We start from the raw sequence: 20,777 nt of genomic DNA on the forward strand, positions 1-20,777 counted from the left end.
TTTACAGAACAGTCCATGTCATATGCTCTATCAATGTCTATAGAGAACAGAACATTTGACCCTGTCCTACCCTGAAAAATTGTTGGTACTTTTGTATGAGTTGTATATAGGGTCCAATAAAGTGTTTTACAAATAATTTTAAGAATAATATTCTATTCCATGAACATGTATGTTCATACATTTAGGTTGACTGCCCAATCTCTGATCTTTGGACTTTATTTGGTGCATCCCCAAGTCAAATCTAGCTCACTGATGCTGCAGCCTATGGGGGTCCATAGTTATTTAACTACTCACTTGTATGTGATGAACTTGGTCTCTTTCAGCAGAGTTCTGAAGTCTGCTTTTGCTGAAATGTGCTTGTCTTTAATGTAGTCTTCAAATTCTCTCTGTTTTTTCTGCAAAGAACACAAAGCAGACTCATTTGCTAGATTAATCAGGCACTATTATTTACGGCGTAATACAGTGAAGGATGTATTGAAATATTGAGTGTTCCTACCCGATCACTACTTGAAAACTTTATACACCTCGGATCCTCTTTAATGCTCTTTTTGACCTCCTTCCATGTCGATGTCAGTGTGATCTATTGAGAGGAAACAAGTTGGTAATAACGATTTTTTTTTTTTTTTTGCATTCCATCCACACGAGTACACACAGCGATGCACATGATCAGATACATAAAAAAGAAAGAGCAGATAAGTAAAAAAAAGGAGTTCCCCAAGGATCCATTTTAGCTCCCCTTTTGTTTTCTATTTTATCAATGATTTAGATTCCATTAATACACATCTGTATGCTGAAGACACAATCATTTATACTGCAGCATCATCTTTAACTCAAGTTCTACTGAACTTACAGAATGCATTCAATGTTATACAGCATACTTTGTCACAGTTGAAATTGATTTTAAATTTTTTAAAAAAAGACAAAATATATGATTTTCAGTGGTATTCATTCTAAGGTAACGGGTCATTTCAAATTTCAAATTTACATGGAACAACCATGTACTCTTATAAATACTTAGGTATATGGTTGGATGAAAAACTAGCTTTTAATGTACACAGTGTTAATCTGTTGAAGTTTAAACCAAAATTGGGGTTCTTTTATCATTTAAAAAACTGCTTTCCTTATGAGGCAAAAGAAAATCGTGGAATACTTTTTTTTTAAATCTATAATTGATTATGGTAATATTGTGTATATACATGCAGCTTCATCTTTATTAAGGAAACTGGACTCTGTCTATCATGCAGCGTTATGCTTTGTTGGTGGTGCAGATTCATGTACTCATCACTGTATACCATATGAATCATTGGCATGAACATCTTTGCATCATAGGAGGAAACTGCATATATATATGTTCAATGCTAAGGCACTTCTAGGTAGATTGCCCTCTTATATTTATAATCTCTTAACTTTTTATACAAACAGTTATTGTACTAGATCTCAATCACACATTTGGTTAAAAGTCCCAAAGGTATACTCAGAATTTGGCAAACATGCTTTTCCTTTTAATGCTCCCTGGGCCTGCAACGATCTGCAAAATGTAGTTAAACTAGAGATATTGACACCTCCGAGTACTTTTAAACAGCTTTTGCAAACACTGTTAAAGGAGTGTTTTTAAAGTAAGTGCTTTTCTTGATTTTACTCTTATTAATTGTTTTCTATGGGTATTGATTTCTATGATTATCTCTGTGTGAAACTCTATGTGCTGCCGTCTTGACCAGATCTCCCTGGAAGAAGAGATTGTGATATCACAACGGGATCTTCCTGGTTAAATAAAGGATAAAATAAATAAATAAATAAATAAATAAATAAAGAGCAGATAATGGTGGTTGTACCATGGTCGTCTCGTCTAATAGCTGGCGAAACAGCTCCTTCTTCTTTTTAGTAAGTGCCTCGATGTGCTCATTGAAAAGCCTCTCCTTCTCTTCTCGCTCCAGCAATGAAGAAGATTCCCAGCGGTGGTCTTTCCTCAGGGAACGTCGTGTCTCAGACCAGGAGGCATCTGATGATCTCACCTGGCATTTAGAAGCAGCAGAAAAGCTATGAAGCAATCGCAAACAGTTACTTGCGTGTGAAATAGTACAGGTGCATAGGCATGAGGAATAATGGGAGAACTGCTATTATGGTTTCATCATATATTTAATGTGTTCCAAGTGGCCAGCTGTTAGTAACAAATGAAACACCTGCATTTCCCCATCTTCATCACTCTTCAAAGCCATGTTGTTTTTAATAACTTTTGTTCATTTTTTTCATTATTAATGAGAGTTATACTGACAGACCTGAAAGGCACTTTAGTGTCTGTTCTCATACAGCTGATTTAACTCATTCGAAGGCTTGAACATTTGCTAAACCAGATGTGAAAACATGAAAACAGGCAACTGGAGTCTGACTGTTTTGATTCATGAAGGCCTTGATAATTAGCTGATGAAGTATGTCATCAGTTGACTGTTGAGCCTAACATATCTGCGTTTGTAAAGCAGGAAAAACGTAAAAATACACTGCTGTGGATCTTCACATACGGAGTGTGACACAGCGTTTTACACCTGTCCACTGAATTCGCAGTGATTTTTCGCCAATGCTTGCATACATGTCTCACCATATCAGACATGAGAGCTTTGAAGTGTTGCACAGCCTCCTCTCGTTTGTGCTGCTCTCGTTCACGGTCGATCTCTTTGGTCTGCTCAGAGCGAAACCTCTGCACCGTGCGCTCTCTTTCCCTCAGGCTAGCTTCGATCCGTGCCTGCTTCTCTAGCTCCTTTTCCTTCTCCGAGTTTGAGTTCTGCGGAAAGCATTAAGGGGAGACACAAACTATTGTTGCTGACAACCACTGCAGGTTAAAGTGCACCTGAAACCAGAAAATGAATCAAACAGAACCCCCCCAGCAAATTCTATATAACTGAATGAAAGACTAAAAAAAAAACAACCCAAAAAAACAAATACAACGGTGGTTTGTCATTTCCCTTTTCACTAGCCCTAAGTCTCCTATGAGGTGTGGGCATATACAAAGAAAAGAGATTTTTATACTCATGCAAAGTAGCTTAGAACATATTGTTTATTTCACCATTATAAATTCCATAAGAAAAAAAAGTAAATAATCATAATAGTAAAAATAATAATAACACAATACATTTTTTACATGGAGCCTTTTGCAGCCATGGTGGACAAAATTTTCATTTCCCAGCTGTTGCATCATCTTCACCATAACGTCAATATACAGGGTGTCCCAAAAGTCTCCATACACAGAGGAAATTAACGTGTTTTAGCAAAATGTCTTCCAAAATTGTTCATACTTAGTTACATTTTTTTTGTCAGATCACCTTCAAGAATGCCTTTGACAAAAGTAGAACGTATTGAAATCATCCTCATGGCTGGATCGGGAAGCTGTTGCAAGGTTGTGATGGACTTTAACAGGAAACATGGCGACACTGTGGCCAAACTGGGGGCTAAATTCGGGAGAGACGACTCCATGTATGTTTACAAAGAAATGGCGATCATATAGAGAATGTTTTGTAAATAAATGTTTTGTACATGTCGCTAAAAAAAAGTGTATGGAGACTTCTGGGACACCCTGTACACCAGGTGAGGGACAGGAGCTCTGCTGCCAACAGCTTTCAATGGAAAGTTGCTAAATTTCGTTAGATGATGTCATGCGCTAATTAGCATATTCATTCCATCATTGTGTCATATTTGCATTCTTCCTAGTGTCAGCCATCAACATGTTTGCTTCTCTCTGTGCTCACACGCTGTATTTAATACAGCTACATTCCCAATAAAGCTGTTCTCATTTACATATTTTTCTGCTTCGCTTGTCAGACAACAAAACGAGTATGAAATAGTGACTGAAACATGGACCATTAATGCTAAATTTTAACCAGCAGTGACTTCCAAACTGCTGCTCTACACTGCTAAAATCCTGATTTTATAACCGCGACGTCGTCTGACCAAATCGCCAGACACACAAGTTTATTTTTTCTCTCACACTGAATGTGCTGCTCCTCTCTCTCTGCCCCTCACTGAACATAAACACTTTACAGTCATTTAGCGATTTTGTATTTATTGACTTTTAAATAAAATCCAAGCACTTTTTAAGCAGCACTAGATTTTCCAGTACTTAAAGCACCTTGTAAGAACCCTGTAAATTGCAAATAAAATCCCCTATACCTTGGCAAGCTTCTCCACGAAGCTCTTGAAGAGTTCCTCTCGTGCAGCGGACGTCTCCACCGCTTTATACCGGGGGTCTGTCTCCATCTTCTCCTTCACTTTGCTCCAGCGCTGCTGGCCATCCACATGGTAATCAGACAGCAATTCGAAGAAGTCCTGCCTCACCTAAAACAACAAGGATCATGATCAACCCGACACACAGATATTAAAGTGACATTATACTGTCGCTAACATGCTTTCTGTCGTTATTGCCACCATTGCTAAACTCTCATTACAGTGGAGAAATTTTAGGCTACAGGCAGTGACACAAGAATTGCAGTCTGACTTGAGTTTGCTGACTTGTAACAGTGGACTTGCTCATCTAGGGTGAGACCTAATTTAACCTGCACCTGACATGTAAATAACGCTTTCTTCTACAACAAACAATGCCACATATACTCACCGGCCACTTCATTAGGAACACCTGTACATTTATGCAGTTTTCTAAATCAGTCAGTCATGTGGCAACAGCACAATGCAAAAAATCATGTAGCTTACAAGTCAAGAACTTCAGTTAATATATACAGTGAGGGAAAAAAGTATTTGATCCCCTGCTGATTTTGTACGTTTGCCCACTGACAAAGAAATGATCAGTCTATAATTTTAATGGTAGATTTATTTGAACAGTGAGAGACAGAATAACAACAAACAAAATCCAGAAAAACGCATGTCAAAAATGTTATAAATTGATTTGCATTTTAATGAGGGAAATATGTATTTGACCCCTCTGCAAAACATGACTTAGTACTTGGTGGCAAAACCCTTGTTGGCAATCACAGAGGTCAGACGTTTCTTGTAGTTGGCCACCAGGTTTGCACACATCTCAGGAGGGATTTTGTCCCACTCCTCTTTGCAGATCTTCTCCAAGTCATTAAGGTTTCCAGGCTGACGTTTGGCAACTCGAACCTTCAGCTCCCTCCACAGATTTTCTATGGGATTAAGGTCTGGAGACTGGCTAGGCCACTCCAGGACCTTAATGTGCTTCTTCTTGAGCCACTCCTTTGTTGCCTTGGCCGTGTGTTTTGGGTCATTGTCATGATGGAATACCCATCCACGACCCATTTTCAATGCCCTGGCTGAGGGAAGGAGGTTCTCACCCAAGATTTGACGGTACATGGCCCCGTCCATCGTCCCTTTGATGTGGTGAAGTTGTCCTGTCCCCTTAGCAGAAAAACACCCCCAAAGCATAATGTTTCCACCTCCATGTTTGATGGTGGGGACAGTGTTCTTGGGGTCATAGGCAGCATTCCTCCTCCTCCAAACACGGCGAGTTGAGTTGAAGCCAAAGAGCTCCATTTTGGTCTCATCTGACCACAACACTTTCACCCAGTTGTCCTCTGAATCATTCAGATATTCATTGGCAAACTTCAGACGGGCATGTATATGTGCTTTCTTGAGCAGATGGACCTTGCGGGCGCTGCAGGATTTCAGTCCTTCACGGCGTAGTGTGTTACCAATTGTTTTCTTGGTGACTATGGTCCCAGCTGCCTTGAGATCATTGACAAGATCCTCCCGTGTAGTTCTGGGCTGATTCCTCACTGTTCTCATGATCATTGCAACTCCACGAGGTGAGATCTTGCATGGAGCCCCAGGCCGAGGGAGATTGACAGTTCTTTTGTGTTTCTTCCATTTGCGAATAATCGCACCAACTGTTGTCACCTTCTCACCAAGCTGCTTGGCAATGGTCTTGTAGCCCATTCCAGACTTGTGTAGGTCTACAATCTTGTCCCTGACATCCTTGGAGAGCTCTTTGGTCCTGGCCATGGTGGAGAGTTTGGAATCTGATTGATTGATTGCTTCTGTGGACAGGTGTCTTTTATACAGGTAACAAGCTGAGATTAGGAGCACTCCCTTTAAGAGTGTGCTCCTAATCTCAGCTCGTTACCTGTATAAAAGACACCTGGGAGCCAGAAATCTTTCTGATTGAGAGGGGGTCAAATACTTATTTCCCTCATTAAAATGCAAATCAATTTATAACATTTTTGACATGCGTTTTTCTGGATTTTCTTGTTGTTATTCTGTCTCTCACTGTTCAAATAAACCTACCATTAAAATTATAGACTGATCATTTCTTTGTCAGTGGGCAAACTTACAAAATAAGCAGGGGATCAAATACTTCTTTCCCTCACTGTAAACATCAGAATGAAGAAAAAAGTGTGATCTCTGTGACTTTGATCTTGGCATAGATGTTGGTACCAAAAGGGCTGGTTTTGAGTATTTTGTAAACTGTTGATCTCCTGGGAAATTCACACAGATACACATGTCTTTAAGGTTTACACAGAATGGTGTGAAAAGCAGAAAATACTGAGTGAGCGACAGTTCTGTGGATAGAAATGCCTTGTTGATAAGAGAGGTCAGAGGAAAATGGCCTGATTGGGTCGAGCTGCCAGGAAGGACAAAGTAACTAAAATAATCACTCTTTACAATTGTCGTGTGCAGAAAAGAATCTCAACATGCACAAAACATCAAACCTTGAGGGAATCAGGCTACAACAGCAGGACACATCAGGTTCCACTCCGGTCAGCCAAGATCAAGAATCTGAGGCTATCGTGGGCACAGGCTCACCCAAACTGGACAGGAAAACTTGGGTGGACAGAGGGGGGGGGGGGGGATCACCTGGTCTTGTTTCAGTTTTCATTGGTCCAGTTTCAGCAAGTCTGTGCCCAAGTGATGTAAATCTTTTCTGGATGTGGAAAATGCTTCAGCTTCACCAGAATTAAGATGCTTAAAGAATCAGGAGACCAAGAGCCAGGGTATAGTCAAAGAGATGGTTTATGCGTGCAAAGACACCCTAGACACTAAAGCGTTTCTTAGTCTAAGCATAAGTTGGGTACACTTGGCTTTTATAGTCATATGTACGTGCAAGCAACATATGCAAGGCTAGTAAGGAAAAACATACAAGAAAGACATGAGAGAAAGACACAAGACAAAAGACAAAACACCTTGACAAAAACTTAATCAAGGACAGAAACCCAAAAACATCATGAGACCTTGAGTAGGCAAAAAAATCACATTGAACTGATCTTAAATGATTGAGTCATAATCATGGAAAATAAGGAAATATTTTTCACAACCCCCTCCCTTTGGACGGACCCTAAAATCATCCATTAAAGCAAGCTCAACCCTTTCATACTAATATACACACTATAACCACTGGCCAGGTGATTATCCATCTACACATCATAAAAGAAGGATAGGTCGCACGCATTTATCAGCCTACCAAGCATGTTAGATTAAACGTAAAATCAGATTACATGTAGGCATTAGGCACATCAACCGGAGTTAGGAGACCTGTGGCCTGGGTCATGTTTTTAGAGACACACAGGCAGCAACAGTGGAACATGATATATATTAACAGAAGAGTGACAAAGAACATCAGGAAACCCAGTAGAATTTCCTGGCCATATCGCCACCAGGAGCCTAGCCAGGCACCTAACCAATCACTGTTAACTTGATGCAAGAAGGGCAGTGGTGGCTTGATGGTTAAGGCTCTGGGTTACTGACTGGAAGATTGGGGTTCAAGCCCCAGCACTGCCAAGCTGCCACTAATGTTGGGCCCTTGAGCAAGCTCTACTCCAGGGGCGCTGTATCATGGCTGACCCCAGCTTCCTGGCATGCTGTGGTATGCGAAGAAAAGAATTTCACTGTATACTAATGTATATGTGACCAATAAAGACTCATTATTATAGCGGTAACATGATCACGTAACTCACCTAGGTTATTAATGTATTGCCTCAAATTTAGATCAGGGTACAGCACTCAGGACCTACCGCTGCACAATAATCTAAAGCGATCCGATTCTGCAAAATCATCATCCGATGTGATTGCAACGTGTCGGATATGATACCTAATTTCTCAACTTCATGAGATAACACAAATTTCATCAAGGCTAATCATGACACCATAATGAGGAAAAAGAACACCAAAAAGTTTGACTACAGGTAAGATACTCAACATAAGGACTTGGATCAGTTAGCGATGACAGCAAGATACTAAGGGGACGTTTCTTGTTGCAATGACAGGTATGGATTTGATAACCCACTGAACACATTACTCCATTTACACTGAAGGTAACACTTTGGCATCAATATCTGTTTAAAAAATAACCAAAAGAGATGTCTTGAAGTCTCTGAGGTGTTATGATTAAGTCTCTTTGCGGTGTCAATGAAAGATTGATATCCCCCATTAGTGGATAGTGGAAAGCACCGTTTGGATAAAGTTTAACATTAGTAGGCAGACTATAACCTAAAAGTCCTATAAATATATAACGCTCACCATTTTTATACCAGATACACTCGACCTTATTACAGCTTACAAAACCACAAAAATTTGGAACATTTAAAACTATGTGTGGGGTATCGGTGGGAAGGCGACGTACCAAGATGATATGAGGAGCATGTTTTACAGTCGTATACACAGATAAGATTACTTGGGGCTTAAGTCAATTTGGGGTCGCATAGCATGAAGGAGATAAATCAATGAACATCGAATGTGGCAGGCAATTCACTATAGGCAGTGCTACCACACAGCCAATAAGTACCTAAAGGGCTGGAACACAACAGTATTCATTGACTGATTTATCTAAGGACCAGGTTCAGAGATACAATCCTCAATTGAGTGAGCTGTGAACTTTCTTTGTTTGGATTCGAGAGCAAGTATGATGAGAGACACCTTTTAGATGATATACGTCTAACTTGATGGTGGAGCCGCATAATGCTTTAGAGATTTCACCTACTGGGGTGACACGCCATGGTTTTCTACACGCCACGGAAACACAAATAGAGTAATAATATCAGTGACCCTAAATGACTGACCTTAAATGATTGAATCATAATTATGGAAAATAAGGAAAAATAATATTTCACACAAGATAACCTCAGATTCTTGTTCTTGGCTGACAGGAGTGGAACCCGAAGTGGTGGTGTTCTACTGCTGTAGCCTATTCACCTCATAGCTTGATTTTGTTGTGTTTTAAGATGCTTTTCTGCTCACCATGGTTGTAAAGAGTGTGCTTACTTGAGTTACTACAGACTTCCTGTCAGCTCAAACCAGTCTGGTCATTCTTCTTTAGTCATTTATTTTTACATCGTTCTGTGTAAAACCAGCCCATCTGGGACCGACATCCATGCCATGGTTACAGATGTTGGATGTGAACATTACGTGAAGCTCTGCATGAATTTTTGTATTGCGCTGCTGCCACATGATTAGATAACTGCATGAATGTGCAGGTGTTCCCAATAAAATATACGATGAGTGCATAAATGGGCATATTTAAAAAAATATATATATATATTTTGAGCCATAAAAACTTCAAAGTTCACCTTATATCCTGCCAAGGTAATAGAGTAGCAAGCCGATCCAACTCTAATTCAAAAAGCAAGTAACTCAAAAAGTAGGCTTATAAATAATATTGATTTGGATGTAATGTATTCTGTGTACGAGAGGTTCCTGGCTGCAAAAATGTTGAGAACTCCTGATTTAAAAGGACAGTTTCCTGTGCCATGGTCTGACTGGACATTACACATTACACTATGCATAAGCGATGTTTGTTAAAGCAGCCTTAGAGTTGCTGTAGATTGGCTTCCTCTGGTGAACCCCACTCTGTGAAGACCTCCCCACCTATCACCCCTCCCCCAACAGGTGACATTTTGGTGCTATTAATGTTTTATTGCTGACCTTTAGCTGCCAAAGGCAATCAGCACAGTCACCCATTACTTAAGCAAAACTACTGCATACAAGCTTTCATAAACCCATGCAAGCACATATCAAGGGTCCTATTTACATTACGCCCTAAAGCAAGTGTTTGTGGACTGGGTCTACTATTCCATCTTGTCCATATTTTATTGTTTGCATTCCATCAATAAACCACGTGCTGAAAAGTCCATCAGTGCTCTCCAATCATCTATAGTGGTAGTTAAGTCTCTTACGGAGATCATGCTCACCTTTTAATAATAATAATAATAATAATAATAAACTTTGTTTTATTTAGCGCCTTTAAAAAGGCCTCTGAAGGCACTTTACCTTTTCACCTCGGTTCTTTGAGTTCTCCTTCTCTTTCTTTCTGAGAGAGGTCATGAACTCAGCAAAAATGGCTTCTCTGTCCTTCATCTTCTCAATAGCCTTAAACCGCGTATCCCTAGCATGCTTGGCTGCAAACTCGCTGAATGTAGTTCTGAAAGAAAAGAAAAACAAGAGGCAAAATTACACTGAACATCTATTCGTTTTACATATAAATAATAACAGCGGTACACTACAGACTGTGGTAGTGCACTGCTGTCTCTTTCATTTGTAGTTCAATTCCAAGCTTGTCTGAAATTTGTTGCACTTATAGAATATATTGACAAAGTATAATCTAATATGTATAACCAACATTTAGACTTATTACACAGAAACATAATCTAAATCCATAGTGCACTTATTGATCAGGTTATATTCTAAGTGTGTATTGAGTTAGATGAATTCTGCGTCTTACTGAACAGTAAATTGTTTTTCTGTATCAGCCTGTACCTTTCTGCACAGCAGGCATAATCTAAAACTATAAACACACTTTCTAACAAGTGACATTCTAAGTGTGTAAATTAAGAACTTTGTGTTTTGTCTAAAGCAGCTTAACTCTATGGCAATAAATTAGCAATTAAGACACTCACCAGAACTGGGTTTTCAACCAAAGCCCTTTAAACTTTAAGCAAATCAGTGTCAAAATAAAAGATAAGACTTTCAGCAGGAAGGGTACCAAGGCTGGGACTATAGGGTGAATTATGGGACGAAAAAACCTGTTCTGGTAAAAATTTAAGAAAATACAACTGAAAACACATGCGCCACAAATTTTCAGATGAAATATTGACATGAATAAGTAATTGTGGCAAAGAAGATTGACCTGTTTTTAAATGAAGAAAGGCAAAAACCCCTCTAAGCTGCGTACGTTGTGAAGATAGGTATAAAAAGGGCTGTATGTGTTTGTATAATTCAGACTTTCTGCAGATTGTCTCACTTTATTGTTTCAATAAAGTATATAACTTTTTGACATCTACTAACCCTCTGCCTCTTAAGTTTTTTGTTAGGCTGGAAAGATTGTTAGCCACAACACACTTTTTACACTTTACATAACTGTGTGCACAGAGCCCCTGCTTCGTCTTGTGCGTTTTAACATCATCCTGTTGGCACAATATTTCGTCCCATTGTATACGTGTATTTGGTCTAGGAATGTGCACAAATGGGCTAACCATTCAAGGCGCTAGTATTCGAATGCTGACTATTTGAGTATTTGTGTCTTACATCAACTCAAAATCAAGTTGATTCATGGCGGGGGGGTGTCATGTTTGGCAGTATTTTGATGCACAGAGTAGCACTGTTTCATATGGAAAGTGAAGAAAAGTGTTCAAGCTAGTCTTAGTGCTCACCTGACTCCAAGTCTGGCTTCTTCCATCATCCTCCTGAAATCTTCTTTAGCTTGCATTATCTTGTTCTTCTTCTCTTTCCTCTCCTCTTCAGCACGAGTCTTTACGTACTGATCAAACACCTGCGCAGAGCGACCATGAAGTGGTCTCAATGTGATTGAAGTGCTTTCACACCCCCCCCATCTATATTGACTACATCTGTAGTGGAAAACGTTCGCTCAAAACTCGTTTGTAATGATCCAAAGACTGTTGTTTATTTCCGTCAACACAAACAAACTTCATTAACTGTTTAAAAGTCAATTGTTAAGTAAGCTCTTAGCATGCATAATTGGTCCTTTCAGTACCAGGACTACTCCTTCAGAGACGTTCACTAAAGTTTTCCTGAATTGCTCTAGTGTTTGAGAGTTGGATAAAACTACATAACTACTTTGGTAACACATTCGCTCATGTATTTATTGTTAGAATAACTTTTTTTTAAATAATATATTGTCATATAGTTACATATAGCCTTTATTGATAAAAATCTAACAAGTGTCACTAAACTAACATTAAGTGAGTTTCGAAAATCCAGGTTATCCATTATCTTCCTAAGGCTGAAAAAATGGATTCATTTGAGAATTAAATGAATTCTCACTAGATGAAGTAAATTGAAAGCAAGTGGAGCTGATGCTTAAATGTTTTTGAAAACTGTACATGTTTTATACTGTGCATATCATGAATATGGGGATAATTTCAGCCCAGGCATAAGATGTTATATAAATATGATTGTAAAAGTGAGAGGGTGTGTATGCATGTCTTGTGTGCAGCTTTGAACATTGTGTATTCACCTGCTTCCGTTCTTTGGGGTTCAAAAGCAGATAACGGGGGTCGAAGACTATCTTATGTAGCTCTTTCTCCCATGTAGAAAATGCTGAAACCTGGCACAGACCGAGAGAAACAAATATAGAAACAAAGAGCGGGAAATGAGAGCTTTTAATGCCACTTTCCTCTGTAGTCGCGCCCATTCTAATAAGCAGGACATTCAGCGGGTGAGCGCTTCTGAGCACGTCCCCCCCACAGTGCTGAAGTCAGGGTGTGTGCCTGGTGCGTTTCATCCGCCTCCACATCAGCATCTCTAATGAATAACACACTCGGCGGGGTGGCGCAGCACCTCCCTCCAGTGCTCTGCCCACACTAATTGGCAAGGACAGGACTGGGGTAATTAGTCAGGGACAAAAGGAGGAGTGATGGGTGCTCCTCTACATCTTTCACAGTAGCTGCACTAGTTGCTACAATATGGTCCCTCTTAAGCACACAGGAGCTAAAGGGGGAGGAAGGTCTCACCTTGATGTCTGCCCCTTTTGACTGCATAAAGCTGCCTTTTATCTGTCGTATGGAACACACCAGCAAAGGGCAAATAACTTAAAGAGCTCTCAAGCACATACCTAACAGAGCAGGTTCCCTTTTAATGCGAGAACCATTTAATCCGCTGCCACTGATCACGGTAAGGGGATAAGTGATGCTCATATTTGATGCGAAGATAAGACGAGACTAATCAATGTTACTCTGATAAGTTGAAAGGTCAGGAGAGTATCTTAATGAGACTTAAAGCTTCAAGGCAGCAACAGGTTTAACCTTTCAAGAACAGAGGCAAGAAAATCCCTTTAAGAACGATGAAAAAATCTGAGTCTCGTATTAAACATTGCTTCAAAGGTTATTTGGCCTAGTCAAGCCACGGCTGATGTGTTAATACAAATAAAGGATAGAGCAAAGTGTGTTTAAGGAAGTACTTTTGTTTTACCCCTCTCTCTAGCAGCATATCTTTGAACTGATTCATCCGTGTCTCTTGTGGAACAACGGCTCGCTCCCTCGCTGCTCTCAGCTCAGCCTCCACCGCTGCTTCCTTCTCCAAATTAGCCTCCTTCTTCTCCTCCAATCTGACACACACAGATATAGAACAGATAATCATTATACCTGGTATCCTCCAATACGGGGGGGGCGTGCCACATGACAGGGGAGGCTTTAGTTATAAAAGGTTGAGAACCTCTGGTTTAATCCAGTCACACAAAATTCTCACTTCACATTTCAATTGTCTACCATGTAAGACCAAGGCCTTCGATTTATACACTCACACTGTCAAACACACACACTTCCCCTCAAACTTGGTGGGCCTGTTAGAATGAGTGCATTGTGTGCGTTGATCATATGTAAGATACAGTTTCTGACACTCAGCTCTGGGTACAAGGTTACTGACTACTTCTGTTATCTTCTGTGCTGCCTGGACGGTCAGCAAATATACAGACGCGCATGTTGTTGCCACAGTTTGACCGACCAGGCATTTTGTTTATTCAGCATGCTTTGTCGATGTTCTCAATATACTTGCCCCATGTGGCTCACAAATGTTAAAAGAGTCAATTAATTACTATGAGAAATCGAAACCTCAACCACTCAGCATGCCGAAGAGTGGACCTTGCAGCTTAAAATTTGATTTTAAAATCTGACAATCAATTCTGGTCTGAAAACAGACTCAAGTCACGTATAACAGTGTATATCAGAGTGTATAACATGGACTGAAGAAATAGATCATTGCCTTTGCAGTACAGTTTAATCATATTACAGAACTCCCCCATTTCTACATAGTTTTAAAGATGACATCATTGACATTATAACATCCACATACATGTGCTTTATAACATCCACATACACGTGCTTTATAACATCCACATACACGTGCTTTATAACATCCACATACACATGCTTTATAACATCCACATACACGTGGCCACTGGTCGAACAAGAAGTGGGGGGGGGAACAAGGAGTGAATTTTAAAATAGGAATGCACCTATGTTTGATAACACAAAACATACTTGAAGCAAATCCCTTGGTGATTTGCACACACACAGTTCACAACATAGTGCACTGTTTGAACTTAGCAAATCAATATATATATATATATATATATATATATATATATATATATATATATATATATATAATTTCAAAGTACACCATATGGCCAAAAGTATATGGAGACCTGACCATCACATCCATATGTGAGTCTTCTCCAAACTTTTGCTATAAAGTCAGAAGCACATAATTGTCTTGACTGTCTTTGTATGCTATAACATTGAGATTTGTTTTCACTGGAACCAAGAGGCCCAAACCTGTTCCAGCATGACAATGCCCCTGTACACAAAGCGAGCTCCATAAAGACACGGTTTGACAAGATTGATGCAGAAGAACTCGAGGGGCCTGCACAGAGCCCTGACCTCGATCCCACTGAACACCTTTGGGATGGGAAGAACGACTGTACACCAAGCCTTCTCACTTGACATCACTGCCAGACCTCACTAATGCTCTAATGACTGAATGGGCACAAATCCACCACAGCCACATGCCAAAATCTAGTGGAAACGGCTGCACAGAGGGGATGGATAAGCATGGTTTTAGAATGAGATATTCAATAAGTACACACCGGTGTGATGGTCAGGTGTCCACATACCTTTGACCGTAGTGCATTTTATTGCTCTGGCTTTCAATTAGCTTACGACAGTTTTTTCCCCCCATAATTTTTGGGGATATGAATCCCTTGCTCCTCCAAGGGCTCATTTCAAAGTAAGCAAACACAATGCTGGAATGGCCCTTAGGATTGCGCCAGTTATTTCTCCAAAAGAGAAATGGGAGAGGGCAAATCGTCAAGGGCATGTACAAAACAGTACTGAAATGGGGAACAGGAAGTTTCACCCGTGAGAAAATTGGAGGTAGATGGCAACTTTTCATAACAAGTATGACATATTCAAGATATTTATTCGTTCAATATTACCATGTGTGTCTACAGACATGCAAGATAACATCAAAAAGAAAGAAAAACATGAAGGTGAAATGAAACCTCACTTTCTCATCTTGGCACTGCTGGGCTCATCCTCTGAAGTGTCCTCTGTAGCTGCAAGCTCTTGTTCCTGCTTAACAATTACTATTCACACACAAACAAAAACTCTTGTGTTAAGGACAGATGGTTTGGACAGAGGGGTGGAAAATCAGCAAGTCATTCAAAACAGATGACACAGGTCTTCAGAAGACGTTACTAGGGGGTTAACAATGATGATGTCCCTTGCATTAAAAGGTTTAAGAATTGACATGACTGCCTTTGTCTTAAATCAAATTCTGTTACAATCACTGCTCCAGTGCTTAAATTAAAACTGTATACCCAACACATATTTGGAGTACTGAACAACATGATCATAAAATAAAAAGGCCAGCATTTAACACAAATTGGCCCGACTACAAGAACTTCCAACACAAGCTAGACCCAAGACAATATAAACGGTAGGGATGGGCGATATGGAATTAAAACTATAATCACGATATTTTTTGGTATTTATTGCGATAACGATATCAGTGACGATATAAATATAGTTCCATTCACCACTGTTTTTGGCTACAATGACCGCTGCATGCAGTCTTGAGAGCCTCAGAATCACAAACATTGATATAAAAATATAACTGATTTTCTATAACCAAACCAGTTCCAGATTGTAGAGGTAGCCCCTCATTTAGCGATAAACTCCTCCTCAACTTCACGTCCACCTTCCGCCATACTTGTTTTTCGCTCTGCACGTGAACTGCGAATGATTCGCAGACCGTCACGCACAGAAATACGTCATCAACTAGGCATTACCGTTATTATCGTGAGAAGACTTCTTATTGTGGGGAGAATTTCTATGGGTATATCACAAACGATAAGATATCGCCCATCCCTAATAAACGGCAACCTGAGATCCCTGATTTACTCTCGTGACCATGTTTATGTGTTAAGATTTTCCCACGGGGCAGCAGAAGAGCACTAACTTGACTTTGGACCATTGTCCTGGCCTCGCTTGTGTGGAGGCTCCTGTATGCTCTTATCAACGTCGGCTCGCCCCACCAGCTCCTCCGGCCGGTCCCACATGGACATGCGTGTAGTGGGGTTGTAGAAGAACACGCGATCATCACCAGTCCAAACCACACACCTGACATGGAAACAGAATCGAACACAACACTGAAAGGTCTCTGTAGTGTACAGATAAATTGTCCATAAACTCCAACATAGTCCATATTTACAAAATACTACCTACAAATTCCATTGAAGATCAGCTTAAATCAGGTTTAAACAGACTGATTTATTTATGCAAAACACACCTGTTAAATCCCCGGTTACAGTCTGGTTCCAGAATAATAGTCAAAATAAATATTTAAAGAATAAGAAAATAGGTTTGTGGAATTATACAGAAAAAGTTGTCACTTAGGACTAGATATCCTGATTGGATGAGGCACCTTTCATTTTAATATTAATGTTTTTATTTGTTAATTTCATGTAATATACAATGAAAGTTAGAAGTCTTGAGATTTCAATCTGTCGACCCAGCGAAGTAGGATGGAACAAGTACCACAGTAATTACCACGAGTCCCTGAATTAAGAGACACGCAACTGACTGTGATACTGGTGAATTCAGTTGCCTTATTGGCCAACATCTGATATACACTCACTGAGCACTTTTACAAACGCCATACTAATAGTGGGTTGGGCCTCACTTTGCTCTCAAAACAGCCTCAGTTCTTCATGACATGAATTCCACAACATGTTGGAAACATTCCTTTGAGATTGAGAAGACTGCATTATGTAATTCCTGCAGATGTTTCAGGTGCACTTTCACACTGCGAATCTCCTGTTTACCACATCCCAAAGCTGTTCTACTGGATTCAGGAGTGGAAACCAGCATGGGCTGCTATTGTAGGGTCTGCTGTATCAAGGGTCAATGTGTTGTGTGTTCTGAGATGCTTTTCTGCTAACCACAATTGTACAAAATGTTTATCTGAGTTACTGTAGCCTTTGTGTCAGCTCGAAGCAGTCTGGCCATTCTCCGTTGACCTCTCTCATCAACAAGGTGTTTCTGTCCGGCAGATCTGCTGCTCACTGCAAGTTTTTTCTTTATTGCACTGTTCTGAGTAAACTCTAGAGACTGTTGTGTGTGAAAATCCAAGAAGATCAACAGTTAGAGAAATACTCAAACCGGCCCGTCTGGAACCAACAATCATACCACGGTTAAAAATAATTTTTTGGAATTTTTAGATTCTTTTACATTTGAAGGAACAGTATAAAAAAGGTGGCCTAATTGTGCAAATTTTAATAATATTTAATAATAATGTTAATATTGAGCAAGATCAATATTAAATCACTGTATTGTACAATCCCAGATTGCATTTTAAAGGAACACTTCAGCCATGAGTCTAAGCAGCAGCATGCAAACACCGTTAACGACAATGCCCCTGATCGCTTTTTTCCAAGCAAGTCCAAAACAGACAGCAAGGGTATTAAACACTAGTTGTGTGCTCCACTCTTGCCTACCATGGCGTGCCTGGAATGGGGTTGGTGGCTACAGGTTTGGATTTCTTAGCAACCTTCTCTTCTTCAGTCATCTCTACCTCCTTGGGTACCTACAATCAAAACCAACCAATCACAACAAAGATTTAATAAAAGATTGATTCATTTATTAAATATAGTCATTGTCTGTTAATGCAACTCTTCCACACTGACATGATTTAGCAGAAATGTACCTCCTTCGGCTCTATAGGTGGATCAATCTTGGGACTGCCACCTTCCACCTGCATGAGCTCAGTATCCTCAGTGTCCTCTGCACAGTCCTTGGCTTTGTCAAGCTCCTTTTCTGTTATGGAGAATCACAAAGGGGTTATCACTTAAGCAATCTGCCCCAAAATCATGCCAGGGCATAGCCATAGGCCCATGGCATATCAGAACATGCACCCAAGTCTCTTAAGACTTTTGTCAAGAAGTCGAGTTTAAGTCACTCATTTTGTATTTGAGTTTTGAACACTGGCCCGTTTCAGGGAGCGATCACTCTGCCTCGCTACACACCCAGACCTTTGTCTCTGAGCTCCTCAGGCTTGTCCCAGGTGGTCTCCAGTGTGCGTTTGTTGTAATAGTAGGACTTCCCTTCTGCAGTTTTAAACTCTGACCAATCTCCTCCTGACAGTGGGGATGAGGTTGTTGCTACTGTCATCTGAGGAGGCATCATGGGTAAAAGGGGAGGTGCCATGCCTGTAAGCATACCTAGAGAAAACACACACACACACACACACACATTTGCCATAAACATACTGTCAACACCGGCCAGAACTTAAGAACTCTAGTTCTCTAGCCCTGTACAATTTTGTATCTTCAATTCCACAAACATTTATATACAGCCAGGTCCATAAATATTTGGACACCGACAAAATTATTGTTTTTTTACCTGTTTAGTTACCACAGTATAATGAATATGACCTCAAAGTGAAAACTTCCAGCTTTAATTTGAGGGTATTTACATTCAAATCGGGTGAACAGTGTTGGCCAAAATTATTCTGTTAATTGGCTGCTCAGAAGTTCCATGACCAGGTGTGTTATTCCCTCGTTATTTCACTTAAAGGTAAACAGATACAACGTCTACAGTTGATTTCAAGTGTGGCGTTTGCATTTTGAATATGTTGCCGTTAACCATCAATAAGTCCAACTGTCGCTGCCAGTGAAGCAAGCAATCATTAGGCTGAAAAATCACAACAAACCCATCAGGAGAGATAGCAAAATCATTAGGTGTGGCCAGAGCTTAAATTGAGCACCTCTAAAACGTATCACACCTGTGTTCCAGAACGTTTTTATGTGGATCCTCCACATCTGAAGCAGCAATATTTTCAAAACAAATAGTTTTCATTTTTAATTCACCAAAAGTAAAATAGAACAAGGAGGAAAAAAAATGCAATAAAAATGCTAATCTTATATTACAGAATATAGCCAATCAATATCCTCTTTCACAATCATTTCAAGTTCAAAGTTCACCTTAATTCGTTGTCACGAAGCGAAGCCTACAGTCACATAGCATGAGTTGTGCTTTGTAGCTAACTGAGGTGACAGCACAGTAGGCCTATGGTTTTGTTTTGATGTGCTGACAGAAATGTGCAATCCATAAATGTAACCCTTTGTACTGAGAATACTCAGTGCTATAAACACGTTACATCGCTGTACCAGTGTGATCAATTACATAGGCCTACCCATCAGCATCGATCATAGTTGGCTACGTGAGATTCTAGAAGCACTTTTACGTATCTCTAAGTTCTGGGACCGGGACCTTTCTTGTGCCTCCTGACTTGTGGGATCACTACCCCCTCAGTGTTCCGGGACCTGTAGCTTTACAAATTAAGCATTGGGTGTGGCCAAATCCAACTATTTGGTACATTCTTAAAGAGAAAACCGGTGAGATCAGGAACGGCAAGAGCTTTGAAAATATTTGTGGTGGATAGCAGAAGAATTCCTTCCCTGGTGAAGAAAAAACCCTTCACAACAGTTGGCCAGATCAAGAACACCCTTCAGGAGAACCAAGAGAGGACTTCACCATAGTAAATACAGATATAAACCATCAGTGAACCTCGAAAACAGTAAGCCCAGATTACAGTTTGACGAAAAAAAAAAAAAAGCCTGTACAGTTCTGGAACAACATCCTATGGACAGATGAAACAAAGTGCAATTTGTACTAGAATGATGGGAAGAGAGGAGTATGCAAAAGCAAAGGAAATGCTCATTGTCCAACACATACCACCTTATCTTATGGTGTGGGCATGTATGGCTGCCAGTGGAACTGGTTCCCTTCTATTTATTGATGATGTGACTGCTGATGAAAGCAGCAGGATAAATTCTGAAGTGTTAAGAGCTATATCATCTGTTCAAACTCATTGGACACCACTTCACAGTACATATGGACCATGACCTGAAGCATAATTCAAAAGGAACCCAAGACTATTTTTTAAGGCAAAGAAGTTGAATGTTCTGCATTGGGCAAGTCAATCACCTGACTCGAAACGAATTGAACATGCATTTCACTTGCAGAAGGAAAAACTGAAGTGAAACGCCCTAAGAACAAACAGGAACTGAGGACACCTGCAGTAAAATCCTGAATGAGCATCACCAAGGAGGAAGCCCAGCATCTTTAGGTTAGAGACTTCAGGCAGTCATTGACTGCAAATAATTTACAACCAAGTATTAAAAACGACAAATTAATTTAGAATTATGTTAGTTTGTGCTTAAGGGGGGGGGGTAATGTACATAAAGTGCTATAATTCCTACACTGATGCAAATACACTTAAATTAAAGCTGAAAGTCATTTCCCAGTGAAAAA

At 40.0% G+C, this 20,777-nt stretch overlaps 1 protein-coding gene across 5 annotated transcripts in view; it reads right to left on the bottom strand.

Annotated features, from left to right (window-relative positions):
• The window catches only part of tcerg1a (transcription elongation regulator 1a (CA150)), a 34,623-nt gene that overhangs the window by 3,295 nt on the left and 10,551 nt on the right, over positions 1–20,777 (bottom strand). For 3 of the 5 annotated variants that reach the window (XM_053630888.1, XM_053630885.1, XM_053630887.1), the window contains 14 exons: positions 18,488–18,682; positions 18,169–18,278; positions 17,960–18,048; positions 16,423–16,583; positions 15,469–15,547; positions 13,375–13,510; positions 12,422–12,511; positions 11,598–11,716; positions 10,219–10,369; positions 4,159–4,323; positions 2,594–2,776; positions 1,833–2,012; positions 497–580; positions 295–395 (listed from right to left, as the gene is read on the bottom strand). In XM_053630888.1, coding sequence (XP_053486863.1) covers positions 295–395; positions 497–580; positions 1,833–2,012; positions 2,594–2,776; positions 4,159–4,323; positions 10,219–10,369; positions 11,598–11,716; positions 12,422–12,511; positions 13,375–13,510; positions 15,469–15,547; positions 16,423–16,583; positions 17,960–18,048; positions 18,169–18,278; positions 18,488–18,682 — 1,843 coding nt within the window. The remainder of the gene's footprint in view (positions 1–294; positions 396–496; positions 581–1,832; positions 2,013–2,593; positions 2,777–4,158; positions 4,324–10,218; positions 10,370–11,597; positions 11,717–12,421; positions 12,512–13,374; positions 13,511–15,468; positions 15,548–16,422; positions 16,584–17,959; positions 18,049–18,168; positions 18,279–18,487; positions 18,683–20,777) is intronic. The other 2 variants (XM_053630889.1, XM_053630886.1) reach the window with 1 other exon arrangement.

The sequence above is a fragment of the Ictalurus furcatus genome, chromosome 8 (assembly GCF_023375685.1).
Source record: "Ictalurus furcatus strain D&B chromosome 8, Billie_1.0, whole genome shotgun sequence".
Classification (NCBI taxonomy): domain Eukaryota; kingdom Metazoa; phylum Chordata; class Actinopteri; order Siluriformes; family Ictaluridae; genus Ictalurus; species Ictalurus furcatus.